We start from the raw sequence: 12,510 nt of genomic DNA, 5'->3' as shown, positions 1-12,510 counted from the left end.
GCCGGTTGGAAATGGTAGTCTTCTGCTAGCTCTCTCACAAACTGGACCGATCAGTCCCATTTCAAATTGTAAAATGAAATTTCGGTTATGAAAATTCTCGACAAAATTTAAACCATAAAAGTGCAAAAATGTCACAGTATGGATTTGTTGCTATTCATCTTGGAGCAGGCTGCCATAGTTCAAAATCTGAAGCTATTTACAAAAAACTTTGCAAAATAACGTGTGAAAAGGCATGGCTTTCTATTAGTGATTCATGGTTTCATAGTTTGACTTGATAAGTTTTTCCCAGGGAGCAGCTTTATTGCAAGAAGGAAAATCTGCACTAGATGTTACGTGTGAATTGGTTTGCATATTAGAAGATTCACCACTAACTAATGCAGGATATGGCTCCAATCTCACTGAGAGCGGTGAAGTTGAATGTGATGCAGGAATCATGTTGTCTTTGAAACATCAAAGAAACACACGATTTGGAGCAGTCTCATCACTTAAAAGTATTAAAAATCCTATAATGGTAGCCAAAGAAATCATTTTATACCAGAATGAACCAAGACTTCTTGGTAGAACACCTCCACTGTAATTCAAAATACCATTTGCATCACTTAAAATGAGTGGTTAAATTAACACAGCCTTTTTTTTAGTGTTCTAGTAGGAGAAGGAGCGTCTGATTTTGCTAAAAACCGAGGTTTGAATCTTGTTCACAATAGCACTCTTATATCTGACAAAGCCATGAGAAAGTATAAGAAATATAAAGAACGGCTGGAAGTATCCAGAAAAGCTTTATCAAGTGGGCTAAAGATCACAGTGCAGCCAAACCCAAGTCAAGTAATATATTTGGTTTCCTAAAGTAATGTTATCCAAATATCATGGTTATTTTTTAAATCTAGGATACAGTAGGAGTAATTTGCATAGATACGAATGGTGACATTGCAAGTGCATCGAGTTCGGGAGGAATTGCTATGAAGCTTCCCGGCCGAGTTGGACAGGTTTTCCTTTATTCCTTCTTGTCATTTTAGTAGTCATTTACAATGTGTATATTGCGATAGGTGCCAGTTTACGGCTGTGGTTGTTGGGCGCAGCATTCCAGCTCCGGTGGTGTTGCTGTGTCAACTTCTGGTTGTGGCGAGCAACTCATCCAAACAACCTTGGCCAAGAAGCTTGGTCAAACCATATTAGAGCGAGGAGATCCGGCTTTCCACTTGAAAGAGCTCATGTGTGACGAGTTCATCCATTCAGAAATGCTGTCTGATGACGTCTATGACCGGATGGGTGGTGTTCTAGTGGCGTATTATAGCGAAGATTCGATAGATTTCAACATGGCCTTCACAACTGATTCGATGGTCGTCGGTTTCATGAGCACTAACCATGAAAAGGCTATTGTTCGGGTGTCTCGAAACACGTCGCTTGCGACACCGACAAATGCAAATAACTCATCACATTCCAGTAGGTTGACTATGGAAGGCTTTATTGTGAAACTAATAAATTAAGGAGAACAACAAGCGTTACATCTTTTTCCCGTCGTTATCCTCCAAATTGTGAGTAATTTCTTTAGCAGTTTGCTTGACCATGTTCTCGGTGGCATTTTTCACGACTTCATCGAGCCGATAGAGATCTTTAATGGATATTTCTCCTGTTCCGCGCTCGAGGGGTTTAGGCTGTGAAGGATCAGGTTTCCACCCGATCATGTAAATAATCTGAAACGTTGCTGGAATAGACCCGTCTTCATTTCCATAGAGTTCTATTGATCAAGAGGGGTATTAGCAAAACTAAGAAAAAAGAAGAAAATGTCAAGAAACCTTTATAGATGGCTGACGCAGCGAACATCGTGTCCCGATGCAAATGCAGTTTGCGGATCCACGAAGCGTTATTTTCGCCCATTCCTTTAAGATCTTCCATTAGTTCGAACATTGAAGGGTAGCCTACGCTTATTTCGTCAGTGTCCTATCCTTTTACACCGTTGTTAGTCGAAATTAATAATATAACATCTTTGGGGGTGTAATATTTCTCACGATGGTTAGCATGGTGAATCCAGCGGAGTTAAGAAGTCCACCAATGTCTCGGATTGCAGCGAAGGGTGATATGTGTGCAGCGAAACCCTGCAGTGATACAAACAAATTAGTTCATTAAACGATTAAAAAGTAGTAAAATCATAACATACTCCTTCCCGTTCGGTCTCTCCTAGTTGCAGTGAACCCCTCAGTTCGTACAGGGTTTCGCCTCCAAAAAGAGCGCCAATAAATACACCGTCAGGACGTAAACATTTCATAATTTGAGAGAAAGTGCTCGGTAATTGATTTACCCAATGTAAACTTAAACTACTCATAACGAGATCAAAGCTCTCTTCTTCAAAGGGAAGGGTTTCTTCGTCCACAACCATTTTCCGACAATTTATGGTCGTATCTTCCGGTATCGAGGCTTTCTCTAAAACTAACGCTGAATGATCGCACATGACCAACTCCTCCACTGCATCCTAAAATTGAAAAACAAGATTAGTTAAACAACTCAAATATTATTAAAACCTCCTACTGACAACCTTTGTTAGATGTCTGCTCACATGTCCATACCCACAACCTAGATCCAGGCCTTTTTTGAATTTTCTGTTGATGTCATACACTCGATCTGATAATCTGTTGCCAACCTAAATTATTTAATCTCATAACATATGGCCACACAAATATTTTTTAACTTTAAATACTTCATCTTTGATGTAGTTAAATTGATGATAATCCTCATTCTTTGCAGTTCGGTCCCTTTGCAATTTCTTGGCCAAACGATCAAACACATTCATGTTGTGGCTGTTTTGACTCATCCTTCTGGTCCCATTATATAAGTAACCTATTTCATAAATCAAGACATCAGTTAAAGTAAGGTTCATTTACATGAGCCTACCATATGCTATGGTTGGAGTTAGCTCAAAGAGTATTAAGAAACAGTTTTAACTTTAGCCTTGTGCAAATACAACTAGCAGCTGGCGGAACTGATGCAATTACATGACGGTCTTATCGTTACTGTCAGACAACAAAACCGTCATCGTCTGAAAATTCACTTAAATTTTAAAATACATAAATTTATATAGTAACCTTGCAATTGAGTCGGACAGACGAGTAGTGATAAACGCTTTATGGACATATTTTGTTGTTGCTGAGCTAAATAGCTGTGAGTAGCAAACAAAAAACAAGAAGAGGATCGAATATAAAATATGCCCCCAGATCCCTCCTTTATCGCATAGCAGACTATGCATGTGTACAGATGCGCGTGAAACAGCCTGAGGCACTGAAGTAGAAATCCCAGCTGTTGGCTCTGTTGTCTGCTGTGTATCCCATGACAACATAGACCAGCTTCAAAATTTTCACAAAATTGTTCACCACCGTTCCGTGTATACGTGGCTAAAGTTTTGTCCGACTATTTACTCTGGTCGTTTGCAGTTAGTTATTGATTTCGTGAAATTTGGTAAGGAAATGAAACTTCCTTGGTGTTTACTTTACCAAGCTTCATTGCTTACAAAAGATCTAATTGTTTGCAATTTCCATTCCTTTGTTTCATTGTGTAGCTTGTCTACTTGTAACAAAATGCCTCATTCCGCCCATGATGTGCCTTTGGGTGTCGCAATAATTCGAAAATTTGGAAGTTGTTTTTGCCCAAACTTTAGAGGATCAAGACCGTTCATGTAAGTTTATTTTTGAAAACACCAAGCTGATTGACGTAATGACATTCTATTCTTTCCATAGATACCGAACATCTATATTGTTACTAACATTCTTCACCTACACAGCATATCACATGTCAAGAAAACCAATCAGTGTTGTAAAGAATGTTTTGAGTCAGAATTGCAGTGGTTTAATTCCTCCACCTGGAACACACATTGACGATGACAACAAAGACTCTTGGTGTGATTGGGCTCCATTTGGTGAGTTGTTAGTCATTTCATGTTTTCTCAAATTTAAAGTGACCTTGATACTCATGTTGTTTCCAAGATTTTCAATGTACATGCTTTGTACATGTGACATGTTCATGTTCCCTCCTCCAGTTTGACCCTCTTATCCCCCTTCCTATCCCCCTCACCCCAACAAAAATAGAGATGCCTAATGGGAGAATGTGGTGGTAAAAAAAACTTAAGTTTTATGAACTGTAAAATTCATGGTTTAAGGCGATTGAAGGCAACGGATATATTGACAAAGCTTTCGGCATTTTTCTTCCTTTATTTTTCTAGATGGAAAAAATTCACAGACCTTGCTAGGTACCCTGGATTCGGCCTTCCTTTTTGCCTACGCAGCCGGCATGTTTCTTAGGTGAGTTTGATCCCAATCCCAAGAGAGGGACTTATTTCCGCCCTCTTTTTTAAGGACCTATATAAAATCTATAAAAATGAAAAACGTTTTCCTTTTCTACTCCTCCTCCCTACACCCTATATTCCACTTTCAAAAACAATTTCTGTCTCCTCCATTATTTAAAAAAGAAAAAAAGGAGAGCGCATTCCTATGCGTCAGACTGGGGTTTATCTTCAAACCATATCGTCCGATAAATAACCCCCATCCCCCTATCATACTTCCTTCGTTAAAGTATGGATGCACCGGAAGACCCTAACCAATCAGCAACTTGTTATGTGTAGAAATGTCGGTAGCGTATATACCACAAAATCAACCCGATCCAAGCGTTGACTCATAACTACTTCCGCGAGTTTGTTATTTAGGGGGGTAATCTAAGACGTGTATACAAGACTCCCCCTTTTGCTAGTGGGTCATAATGGTGACTGCAAGGCGATGATTCATCGCTAAAATGAACTGAAATTAATTTTTTTCTTTTCTTTATTTTTTTTAACGACTATCGCAGTGGATTCATTGCTGAGCGAGTAAATTTGCGCTATTTCCTGGCGTTGGGCATGCTCACGTCAGGTTTTTTCACCTACCTATTCGGCGTATCTTACTCGCAAGGTATCCACTCGTTACCTTACTTCTTCATAGTCCAGGTATGTACACTTTTGAACAAATGATTAAATTGGTCAATATTACCATTGTCAATTAGAAAGTTCCTTACCCATTATTTATGAACAATGTCAATTGTGTACTTATACGCCACTCAATGATCATAGACGATAGCTGGTTTTGCCCAATCCACTGGATGGCCCGGTGTAGTGACTGCAGTCGGTAACTGGTTTGGAAAGGGAAAAAGAGGTATAACTGTCAAAACCAGAGTCATTGCGAGACTGCCGTCCCTTGGCCCAAGTGGACCTTGGGCAAATTTGCACTGTTAATTTCATGATTTGTTTGTCGTCCCCACGAATAGGTCTCATTTTCGGCATCTGGAACTCTCACACTTCGGTTGGTAACATCTTGGGCTCCCTTATCGCCGGCCACTTTGTCGAGAGCAATTGGGGAATGTCCTTCATTATTCCCGGCGCTATCATCGGCTTCATGGGTTTCATCATCTTCCTGTTTTTGGTGACTGACCCGCGCTCAGTTGGGTGCCATCCTCCTGATCACCACGGAAATCGGCAGGAAGAGGTACGATTTGCTTTCCTTTCCGACTAAAAGCCAATTTTTGTATAATTGTGTAATGATTTTATTTGCTTACAGATTCGCAGTGGTTATTCAAGTATTGAAGATGAAAGTAGCAGTCCCGGTCGCAACCGGAATATGCGTCTCTATGCCAATGGTTCCACCAGCTCGTCGGCCAGCTCGTCCATCACTATTGACCCCGAACGGGAATCGTTGTTAACGCCGACTGACAACAGCGTGGTAACACTATTTCGATTCTTGCATCAGCTTTATAAATGGTTGTAACTAACGATTTCCTCTTCGCCTCCCGCACATCCTGTGTCTTAGGATTCCACCGAAGTTGGTACTCCCGATAAAGTGCCTTCTGAAATCACCATTTCCAGCGCTGACATCCTGGCAAAGGCGCCGGTCAGCCTCAACAATCCCGACTTCCACCGGAGGGAGAAAGCTATTGGATTTATTCAAGCTCTTCGCATTCCGGTACTATCTAATCGAATAAACACCAAAATTCTTCAAAAATTAGACTAGGCCATCGACGCATAGTTGACATAATAACAAACATCCGTTGACCTCTCAAATAGGGCGTGATTGAATTCTCCTTGTGCCTCTTCTTCGCCAAGCTCATCAACTATACCTTTCTTTTCTGGTTGCCACGGTACATCAATGCATCCAGTAAGTTTTTCTTATAAAAACATCTTTAATTTTAATTTTAACTGAATTGTTTATTTTCTTATGAATTCAGCATCCTTCGATGCCTCCGAGAGCGCAGATTTATCGACACTCTTCGACGTGGGTGGCATTGTGGGCGGTATCATTGCCGGCGTATTGAGCGACGTTACTGGCATGAGTGCCGTAACATGCGCCGTTATGTTGGTCGTGGCTATTCCCATGGTAAAACAAAATGTTATTACTTTCCTAGAAAACTATTTTAATCGTTTTAATTTTTTCTTTTCTAAAAATCCCACGGGTAGCTCTTCATCTACCAAACGTTTGGAACGATAAGTCTGGCGTCCAATATTCTCCTTCTCATGTCTGTCGGCTTGCTGGTGAATGGTCCCTACGCCCTAATCACAACGGCAGTCTCGACCGAGTTGGGTACTCATCAGTCGCTTCGGGGATCTGCACGTGCCCTAGCCACCGTTACTGCCATTATTGACGGCACTGGGTCAATCGGTAACGTAGTCACACATCTTATTTTTTAAACATAAAACAAGAGGATTTATTTGACGGGTGAAATGCAGGAGCTGCTGTTGGTCCTCTAATAGCTGGAACGGTCTCCGACTACGGTTGGGACAATGTCTTTTATATGCTAATGGTTGCGGATGTCATCGCTCTAGTCGTATGTCCTTTTTTACCATATTTTTCTTTAAACAGATTTTAAACCAATCACCAAGTACTGGTCAAACTAAAGTCTTTTCTGCGTTTAGTTACTGTCTCGCCTGGTCAAACACGAAATTGAGCGGTTCCGCGAGCGACGACGGGAGATGCGCTTTAAGCGAGAGCGTATGGCCTAACTTTTGTAGCCTAAGGGCAGACGGACAGAGGAGTCGTCCTCGACACTACTTGACGTTTGGCCTCGTTTATTCATCCTTTGTTTTATATCAAAAAAAGAAAGTTCATGATTGGCTTTATACCATCATTACGGAGAAAAATAATTAAGAAAATAATTAATGTTTGTTCGCTAAGTGAACTTTTTCGGTGGATCGGCTTGTTTTGATCGGCTTTACATTCCTTTCATGCTCGGTCTGCCCTTCTACTCTCTTTATTGTCTCCCCTTTTTATGCAAAACAAAAGAAGACGAAAAAAAAAGTGCCCAAAATGGAACATTGTTGTTGTCATCCCTTTTTCTCCACTGTGGATTTGCATACCAAGTGCACGCGTGACAACTGGTGGGGACTACGCAGACAAGCCTTCTTCCTTCCTCCAAATTCAGTTCACAATTATATATAATTATTATTATCATTGAAAACCGATTTCCTCCCACATCCTGTTTGTGCACATTGTACAGAGCACAAGTTTTTCGTAGAGTGTTTCCCCCCCCGCCCTCCCCTTTTTCCACTCATTCTTTTTTGTTGATTGAAAAAAGCCGAGATTCCCTCGTGAGTTAATATAGATCGATTCACCGTTATCTTAGTGACCCCTCAAAAAAGCTGGACAGAATTTTCAATTTTTTACATCCCTTATTATTATTCTGCCTTATTTTTTTTTCCTTTCTCTTTCAACTTGCCTGTGTGTTTGGTGGTGAATGTGTGCTAACGTTTGCGTCATAATGTGTGTCTGGTGGGGGCAAGGCGAGAGAGGAAAGAAACTGTGCTTTCATTGAGAAAAAAAAACAAAGCGTGATGGCCATTCCGCCAAACATGTCTCCCAACGACCCGACTGATGAAATCTAAAATTGATGGTATCTAAATAAAAAATATATTAAAGAACTTTTTAACATTTTCGAGGCAATAGAGAATCTGTTAAAAAATCTCATGTACACTGCCACTAATCTAATCGAAATTATGCTTTCAATTTTTCCAGGATCGATTTAGCGCCGTTGGGAACTCTACTACAACATTTGCACGCTGATCTTAAACCAAAAAAAGATTTTAAACGCTGCTCACGCTATTCGCTCCTCTTCACAGGATAACGGTATTGCAACTTGCAAACGGGGTTTGGGGGGAAAAGGGGATTGTTTCAATGACAACTTTATTGGAGATGTGATTTGGGTTTAAACTTTATCACTACCAATCACCGACATCTTTAAGCTGAAAACTTTTTAAATGGTTTGGTAAGATAACAATTTACTAGATTTCTGTGCGTGTTATTACATTACGAAAAACCATTATGTTTCCATTATTTCACTATTGATTTATTGATTCAAGATTTCTCTGCTGATCCACTTTTCCTATGATTTATTTTTGAAAATCTCTCAATTAAAACATTCCGATTTTGAAGAAAGAGACAAATCAATCATAGAAGTACTGTCGCTGCAATCAATCATAGAAGGAAGAACGAAGAAGGTACATAAAACATTTGTGGATAACTAAAAATAATTATTGTAATAAATAGAAACATTTCAGGAAACCAATTCAATTCAGAGGAAAAACACGCCGTCCTTTCAGATTTTCATCAATTAACGGCTTTGACAACATTCTTACATTTTGTTCATTTTCAAATTTTCGTACGTACTTTTTTTACCCGCCTCTCCATTTTCCAATTTTCAGGATGCTTTCGATAGTATACTTGTTTGACTACAGATGGCATTTTGTCGCCATTGTTATTATTGGCGCGCTGGCACGAAGATAGAGATTCCATTTCATTTCGTGTCGAGTGTCTCGTGGCACTTGGTCAACTCTCAACACACCAATCAGTCAATCTCTCAAGTGGTCAACACTCAACACATTCAGAAATATCATAATGATTCCTGAGCTTGCTAAACGTCTTGGAGTAACTTCGGACAAAGCAATTAGGTAAAATATTTTTCAATTTTATTACATGTCGATTTTGTCATCAAACTAATGACTGATTGGATACATTTTCGTCATTAGAAAAGCCCAGGAATACGAACGATTACTTCGTCTTAAAACGGCAGCATCTGGATTTCACATACAAGGAACAACACAGATGGTGGTGTGTTTAGATCTAGCTGCCTCAGCTGAAAACCAAACCGTGGACAAAGTAACACATACTATTGGCTTTTTATTACTGTTGTCTAATGATTTCTTTGGACTATTAATAGGATTTATCTCTTAAATTGTCTGGCCTAAAGAACTCTGCCTATAGGGCTACAAAACAGACAATAAAACAAGTTTTAGGTTTAAATAAAGATGTAACTATCAAGGATGTTTGTGTTCAACTGGGCTGTCCTGAAATAGTCAGTGATGCAGAGAATTTACTTGCCAAGTCAGTGATTTTCATTCATTAAATATCTTTGAATCTTCAAGTAACCACTATTTTTTTACATTTCACTAAACTTTAGATACAGTCAACAGAGTACTACTGGTCTTCAGGAGAACATGGATCATCCTGGATTTAAAGCTGCTGCAATCATGTCAATAAGCAAGTTAGTATTTGTTACATTGATACAAATAATTATTGCAGTCATCTAAAGCTGAATTATTTTTCATCAGAGTTAAGAGAATGGGTGTTGATAAAGGAAGACTACATGAATTGAGCGGTTTGAAGAAATCGGTGTTTGACAAACTTGTACTTTCCATGGTTACACTGGGTAAAGAAATGCAGAAGGAACAGGTTTCTAAACCGAAAACTACAAAAAGAACTCATAGTTTTATTGAAGTCGTCGAGGCAAAAGCTGCAGGTATTGATTACTTTTACGGAAAACTTAAGTTTTCTCAGAATTGATTAGTCCCTTTTCCTATTTTTTAGCTATGGATGAAGAGAAACGCTTATATGACGCGGAACAAGAGCTTCCTGAAATCGACTTTGCCTCCTGGAAACGACGCATGCTAGAAGAAGCAAATAAGGGCCAGTAACAACATATCTCGTACCTTGGTTTTTCTTAATTCAGAGGTTTGGATGTACATATGTGAATCTTGTCAATTTTACTTGATTTCTCACTAACGAACGATAATTTTTACATTGAAAATAAAGGAGTTTTTAAAGGAAACGGTAGACTACTGATTTTCTGCTTAGAGACATCAGTATTTGAGTAATGTATCGTTAATGTTTTACTTTTTTTAAGAGAAAATCGCCTTTTAAAAAGCAATTGCGATCCCACTCAAGTACTCAAAACCTAAACCTCACACTTCCTTTAATAACTGAATCCTTTCAGGGGGAGGCTTGCTGGAGGACGGCTGGAGGCTTGTTGTAAATTTTAAAATAACTGTTTTCTCCGTTTTTCTCTGGCTTCTTGTAATGTTGATTATTAATTGTAATTTAAGAAGAGTCATTAATGGAAAATTCTTTTCTCGCATTCACGAAACCACGAGACAATTTGAAAAAGGCAAGGAGGAAAGCTCCCACTCACATTCGCTGACCCTGCTGATTATGACCGCATTCAAACCTCGATTACGATCGAGGTTATGATCGTCTTTCACTTCTCGGACTTGCCTGACGATAGAATTTTGATTTTTCGTCCGTTTGTCGTTTTCAAAACTTAAAAAAAGTCATCGAAGAAACCCTCCGTCAACGACAATTTTTCTTTGCCAACAAACAGACCCCTGAAGAGTTCATCCTGAGACTGCTATTTCATGTGCACACCGAGCGAATGATGTTGGACGAGACACGAGAGCAGCAAAGCGGAAGCGGTTCACCTCTGGAAGATGTTGAGCGAAGATGGAGTGGAAATGAAATGCAGTCCGTTCCGTGGTCTTCACTACAAATCAGTCGCTCTACTTAAAGCCTGATAGTAGTAAAATCAAGTCTTCGTCATGGATTTGATCGTTATTTTTTAAAATTTGTTTTATGGTTAATCGGTTATGGGTTTACTTTATGGCTGGGGCACTGAAGACGACATCTGGCGGCCATAGTTAAATCTTCAGTTGTTGGGCGCAGGCTAAGCGACTAGCCCTATAGCCCCTACCTTCTTCTTCTTTTGTAGCGTGGCTATTGTATATATTCAATTTGAAGAAATAAGTTGGTACAGTATAAAAATAAGGAAATTAGGTGAAGATAAACCTTCATAAGTTACGAAGTTCAATTTGGTAAAAACAACAAAGGCGACGCTAGCGAAATCTGGTAATGAGTTTTGAAGTTGGTTGCACAGTCGTAGCTCAAATTATCGGAGTTCTATTGTCGCGTGTGGAGTTCTACTGTCGAGCATTGGAGTTCTATTGTCTGGTATTTTTAAAATAAAATATTGGGTTTTTATTTTCGGTGGAGTTCTATTGTCAGGTTTTTAAAAAATAATATTGCAACCAACTTAGGATTCCAAACTCATTACCAGATGTCGCTAGTGTCGCCCTTGTTGTTTTTGATCGAGAAACAGGCAAACAAAATAATAGGCGAAACAAATTGTAGCTAATTAATACTTATATTCCTGTGATTTCAATTACCAAAATGGACTTTGTATCATGTGTAGGTTTATCTTTACTTAATTTCCTAATTTTTATACTGTACTAACTTATTTCTTCAAATTCTAGATGCATACTGTCAGTCATTCCAAAAAGTTGACTTAGCGCTCAGTCACTTTCCATCCAATAGACCCATCATGTTGTCAAAAGCCTAAAACTCATGTGTGAAGCTCACATATCGTGGAATACAAATGTGTGGAGACGAGGCATTTCCCCATTACAGCTACCACACCAACCACACCACATCAAATGCCTTACTAAATTCAGCACCATTCACCCATATGATAAAGGTAAGCATCAATATAACCTATCAACACGCTACTGCAATACTACATGACACTTTCTTTAACATCAGGAAATTTACCTCAACCTAAGGAGTAAGCCTGTTGGTTGCTGTGATTTCCATTTTTACGGTTTTTTATCATGAAAACTTCAGTGTGCTTGTTAGTTTAGGTAAAGATTGAAATGCTTTATTAACTGTTATATTTTCAATTCATTAATGCAATACATTTTTTGTTACAGAGCACATAATAGATCCTTAAGCCAATGCTGACCTTTGTCCATAAAGGAAGAGGGACATCCAGCAACGTTCTGCTTATATCTTCCCGACGTACGCTCATCTAGCTTCACTGCTTTTGCTGCTACAACTTGTCTTACTTCACCGACGAGTTGGAACACTTCAGTGGTCGCTACCCTTTGCTGTTACACACCTGCAGTTACTCACCACGGGATTATGCCCAGGTACCCGACAATTGTCTTACTTTTGTAGATTATCTACTAATAATCTAGTTGCGTTAAACTCTGTGTCTGTGTAATAATTCCAAAATCAGGCCTTTCTTGCGCGCAAACAAAGTTTTACTTGGACGTTTCTTTTTTCTAACGCTAGATGGCTTTTTGAAAATTTGCAGCTGTCAAATAGTCAGTTTCAGTTACTTTGCACATCTTTTTAAACATTTATTGGCAGTTATTTTGTTGAAATATTTAGTGATAACTAACGATAA

General features: G+C 39.1%; 4 protein-coding genes and 1 long non-coding RNA gene across 6 annotated transcripts; 4 read left to right on the top strand and 1 right to left on the bottom strand.

Moving 5' to 3' along the window:
* The first annotated feature begins 16 nt into the window (after positions 1-16).
* On the top strand, positions 17-1,496 carry LOC124205061 (threonine aspartase 1-like). Its single transcript, XM_046602375.1, has 5 exons — positions 17-230; positions 290-573; positions 639-822; positions 885-983; positions 1,044-1,496. The coding sequence occupies exons 1-5, from the start codon at positions 129-131 to the stop codon at positions 1,482-1,484; spliced, it is 1,110 nt and encodes a 369-aa protein (XP_046458331.1). The 5' UTR covers positions 17-128; the 3' UTR covers positions 1,485-1,496.
* LOC124205069 (arginine-hydroxylase NDUFAF5, mitochondrial-like) lies at positions 1,442-3,217 on the bottom strand. 2 transcript variants are annotated; one of them, XM_046602393.1, is made up of 8 exons: positions 3,078-3,217; positions 2,887-3,005; positions 2,693-2,832; positions 2,531-2,635; positions 2,156-2,467; positions 2,007-2,093; positions 1,794-1,938; positions 1,442-1,735 (listed from the first exon to the last, which is right to left on the bottom strand). In XM_046602393.1, exons 3-8 carry the CDS (start codon positions 2,804-2,806, stop codon positions 1,500-1,502), a joined length of 999 nt encoding a protein of 332 aa, XP_046458349.1. In that variant the 5' UTR covers positions 2,807-2,832; positions 2,887-3,005; positions 3,078-3,217; the 3' UTR covers positions 1,442-1,499. The 2 variants fall into 2 exon arrangements, with proteins under 2 accessions (XP_046458349.1, XP_046458343.1); XM_046602387.1 differs by lacking the exon at positions 2,887-3,005 and having other exon boundaries at positions 3,078-3,203.
* An 89-nt stretch (positions 3,218-3,306) lies between these two features.
* LOC124204992 (glucose-6-phosphate exchanger SLC37A2-like) lies at positions 3,307-7,921 on the top strand. The gene is made up of 14 exons (XM_046602272.1): positions 3,307-3,447; positions 3,548-3,664; positions 3,726-3,904; positions 4,208-4,286; positions 4,828-4,963; positions 5,087-5,168; positions 5,281-5,498; positions 5,571-5,732; positions 5,820-5,972; positions 6,074-6,164; positions 6,235-6,383; positions 6,464-6,665; positions 6,734-6,831; positions 6,920-7,921. The coding sequence occupies exons 2-14, from the start codon at positions 3,567-3,569 to the stop codon at positions 7,004-7,006; spliced, it is 1,734 nt and encodes a 577-aa protein (XP_046458228.1). The 5' UTR covers positions 3,307-3,447; positions 3,548-3,566; the 3' UTR covers positions 7,007-7,921.
* LOC124205187 (origin recognition complex subunit 6-like) lies at positions 7,756-10,104 on the top strand. Its single transcript, XM_046602563.1, has 9 exons — positions 7,756-7,893; positions 8,016-8,265; positions 8,360-8,497; positions 8,558-8,947; positions 9,026-9,155; positions 9,217-9,380; positions 9,457-9,540; positions 9,608-9,795; positions 9,864-10,104. Exons 4-9 carry the CDS (start codon positions 8,895-8,897, stop codon positions 9,968-9,970), a joined length of 726 nt encoding a protein of 241 aa, XP_046458519.1. The 5' UTR covers positions 7,756-7,893; positions 8,016-8,265; positions 8,360-8,497; positions 8,558-8,894; the 3' UTR covers positions 9,971-10,104.
* Positions 10,105-11,752: 1,648 nt separating this feature from the next.
* On the top strand, positions 11,753-12,172 carry LOC124205229. The gene is made up of 3 exons (XR_006879255.1): positions 11,753-11,799; positions 11,865-11,962; positions 12,032-12,172. It is a non-coding gene; the product is annotated as an uncharacterized LOC124205229 (long non-coding RNA).
* Positions 12,173-12,510: the final 338 nt, after the last annotated feature.

Source organism: Daphnia pulex, chromosome 2, assembly GCF_021134715.1.
Source record: "Daphnia pulex isolate KAP4 chromosome 2, ASM2113471v1".
In the NCBI taxonomy this organism is placed as follows: Eukaryota; Metazoa; Arthropoda; class Branchiopoda; order Diplostraca; family Daphniidae; genus Daphnia; species Daphnia pulex.
Note: the sequence above shows the minus strand (reverse complement) of the source record. Positions and strands in the feature narration are given on the sequence as shown.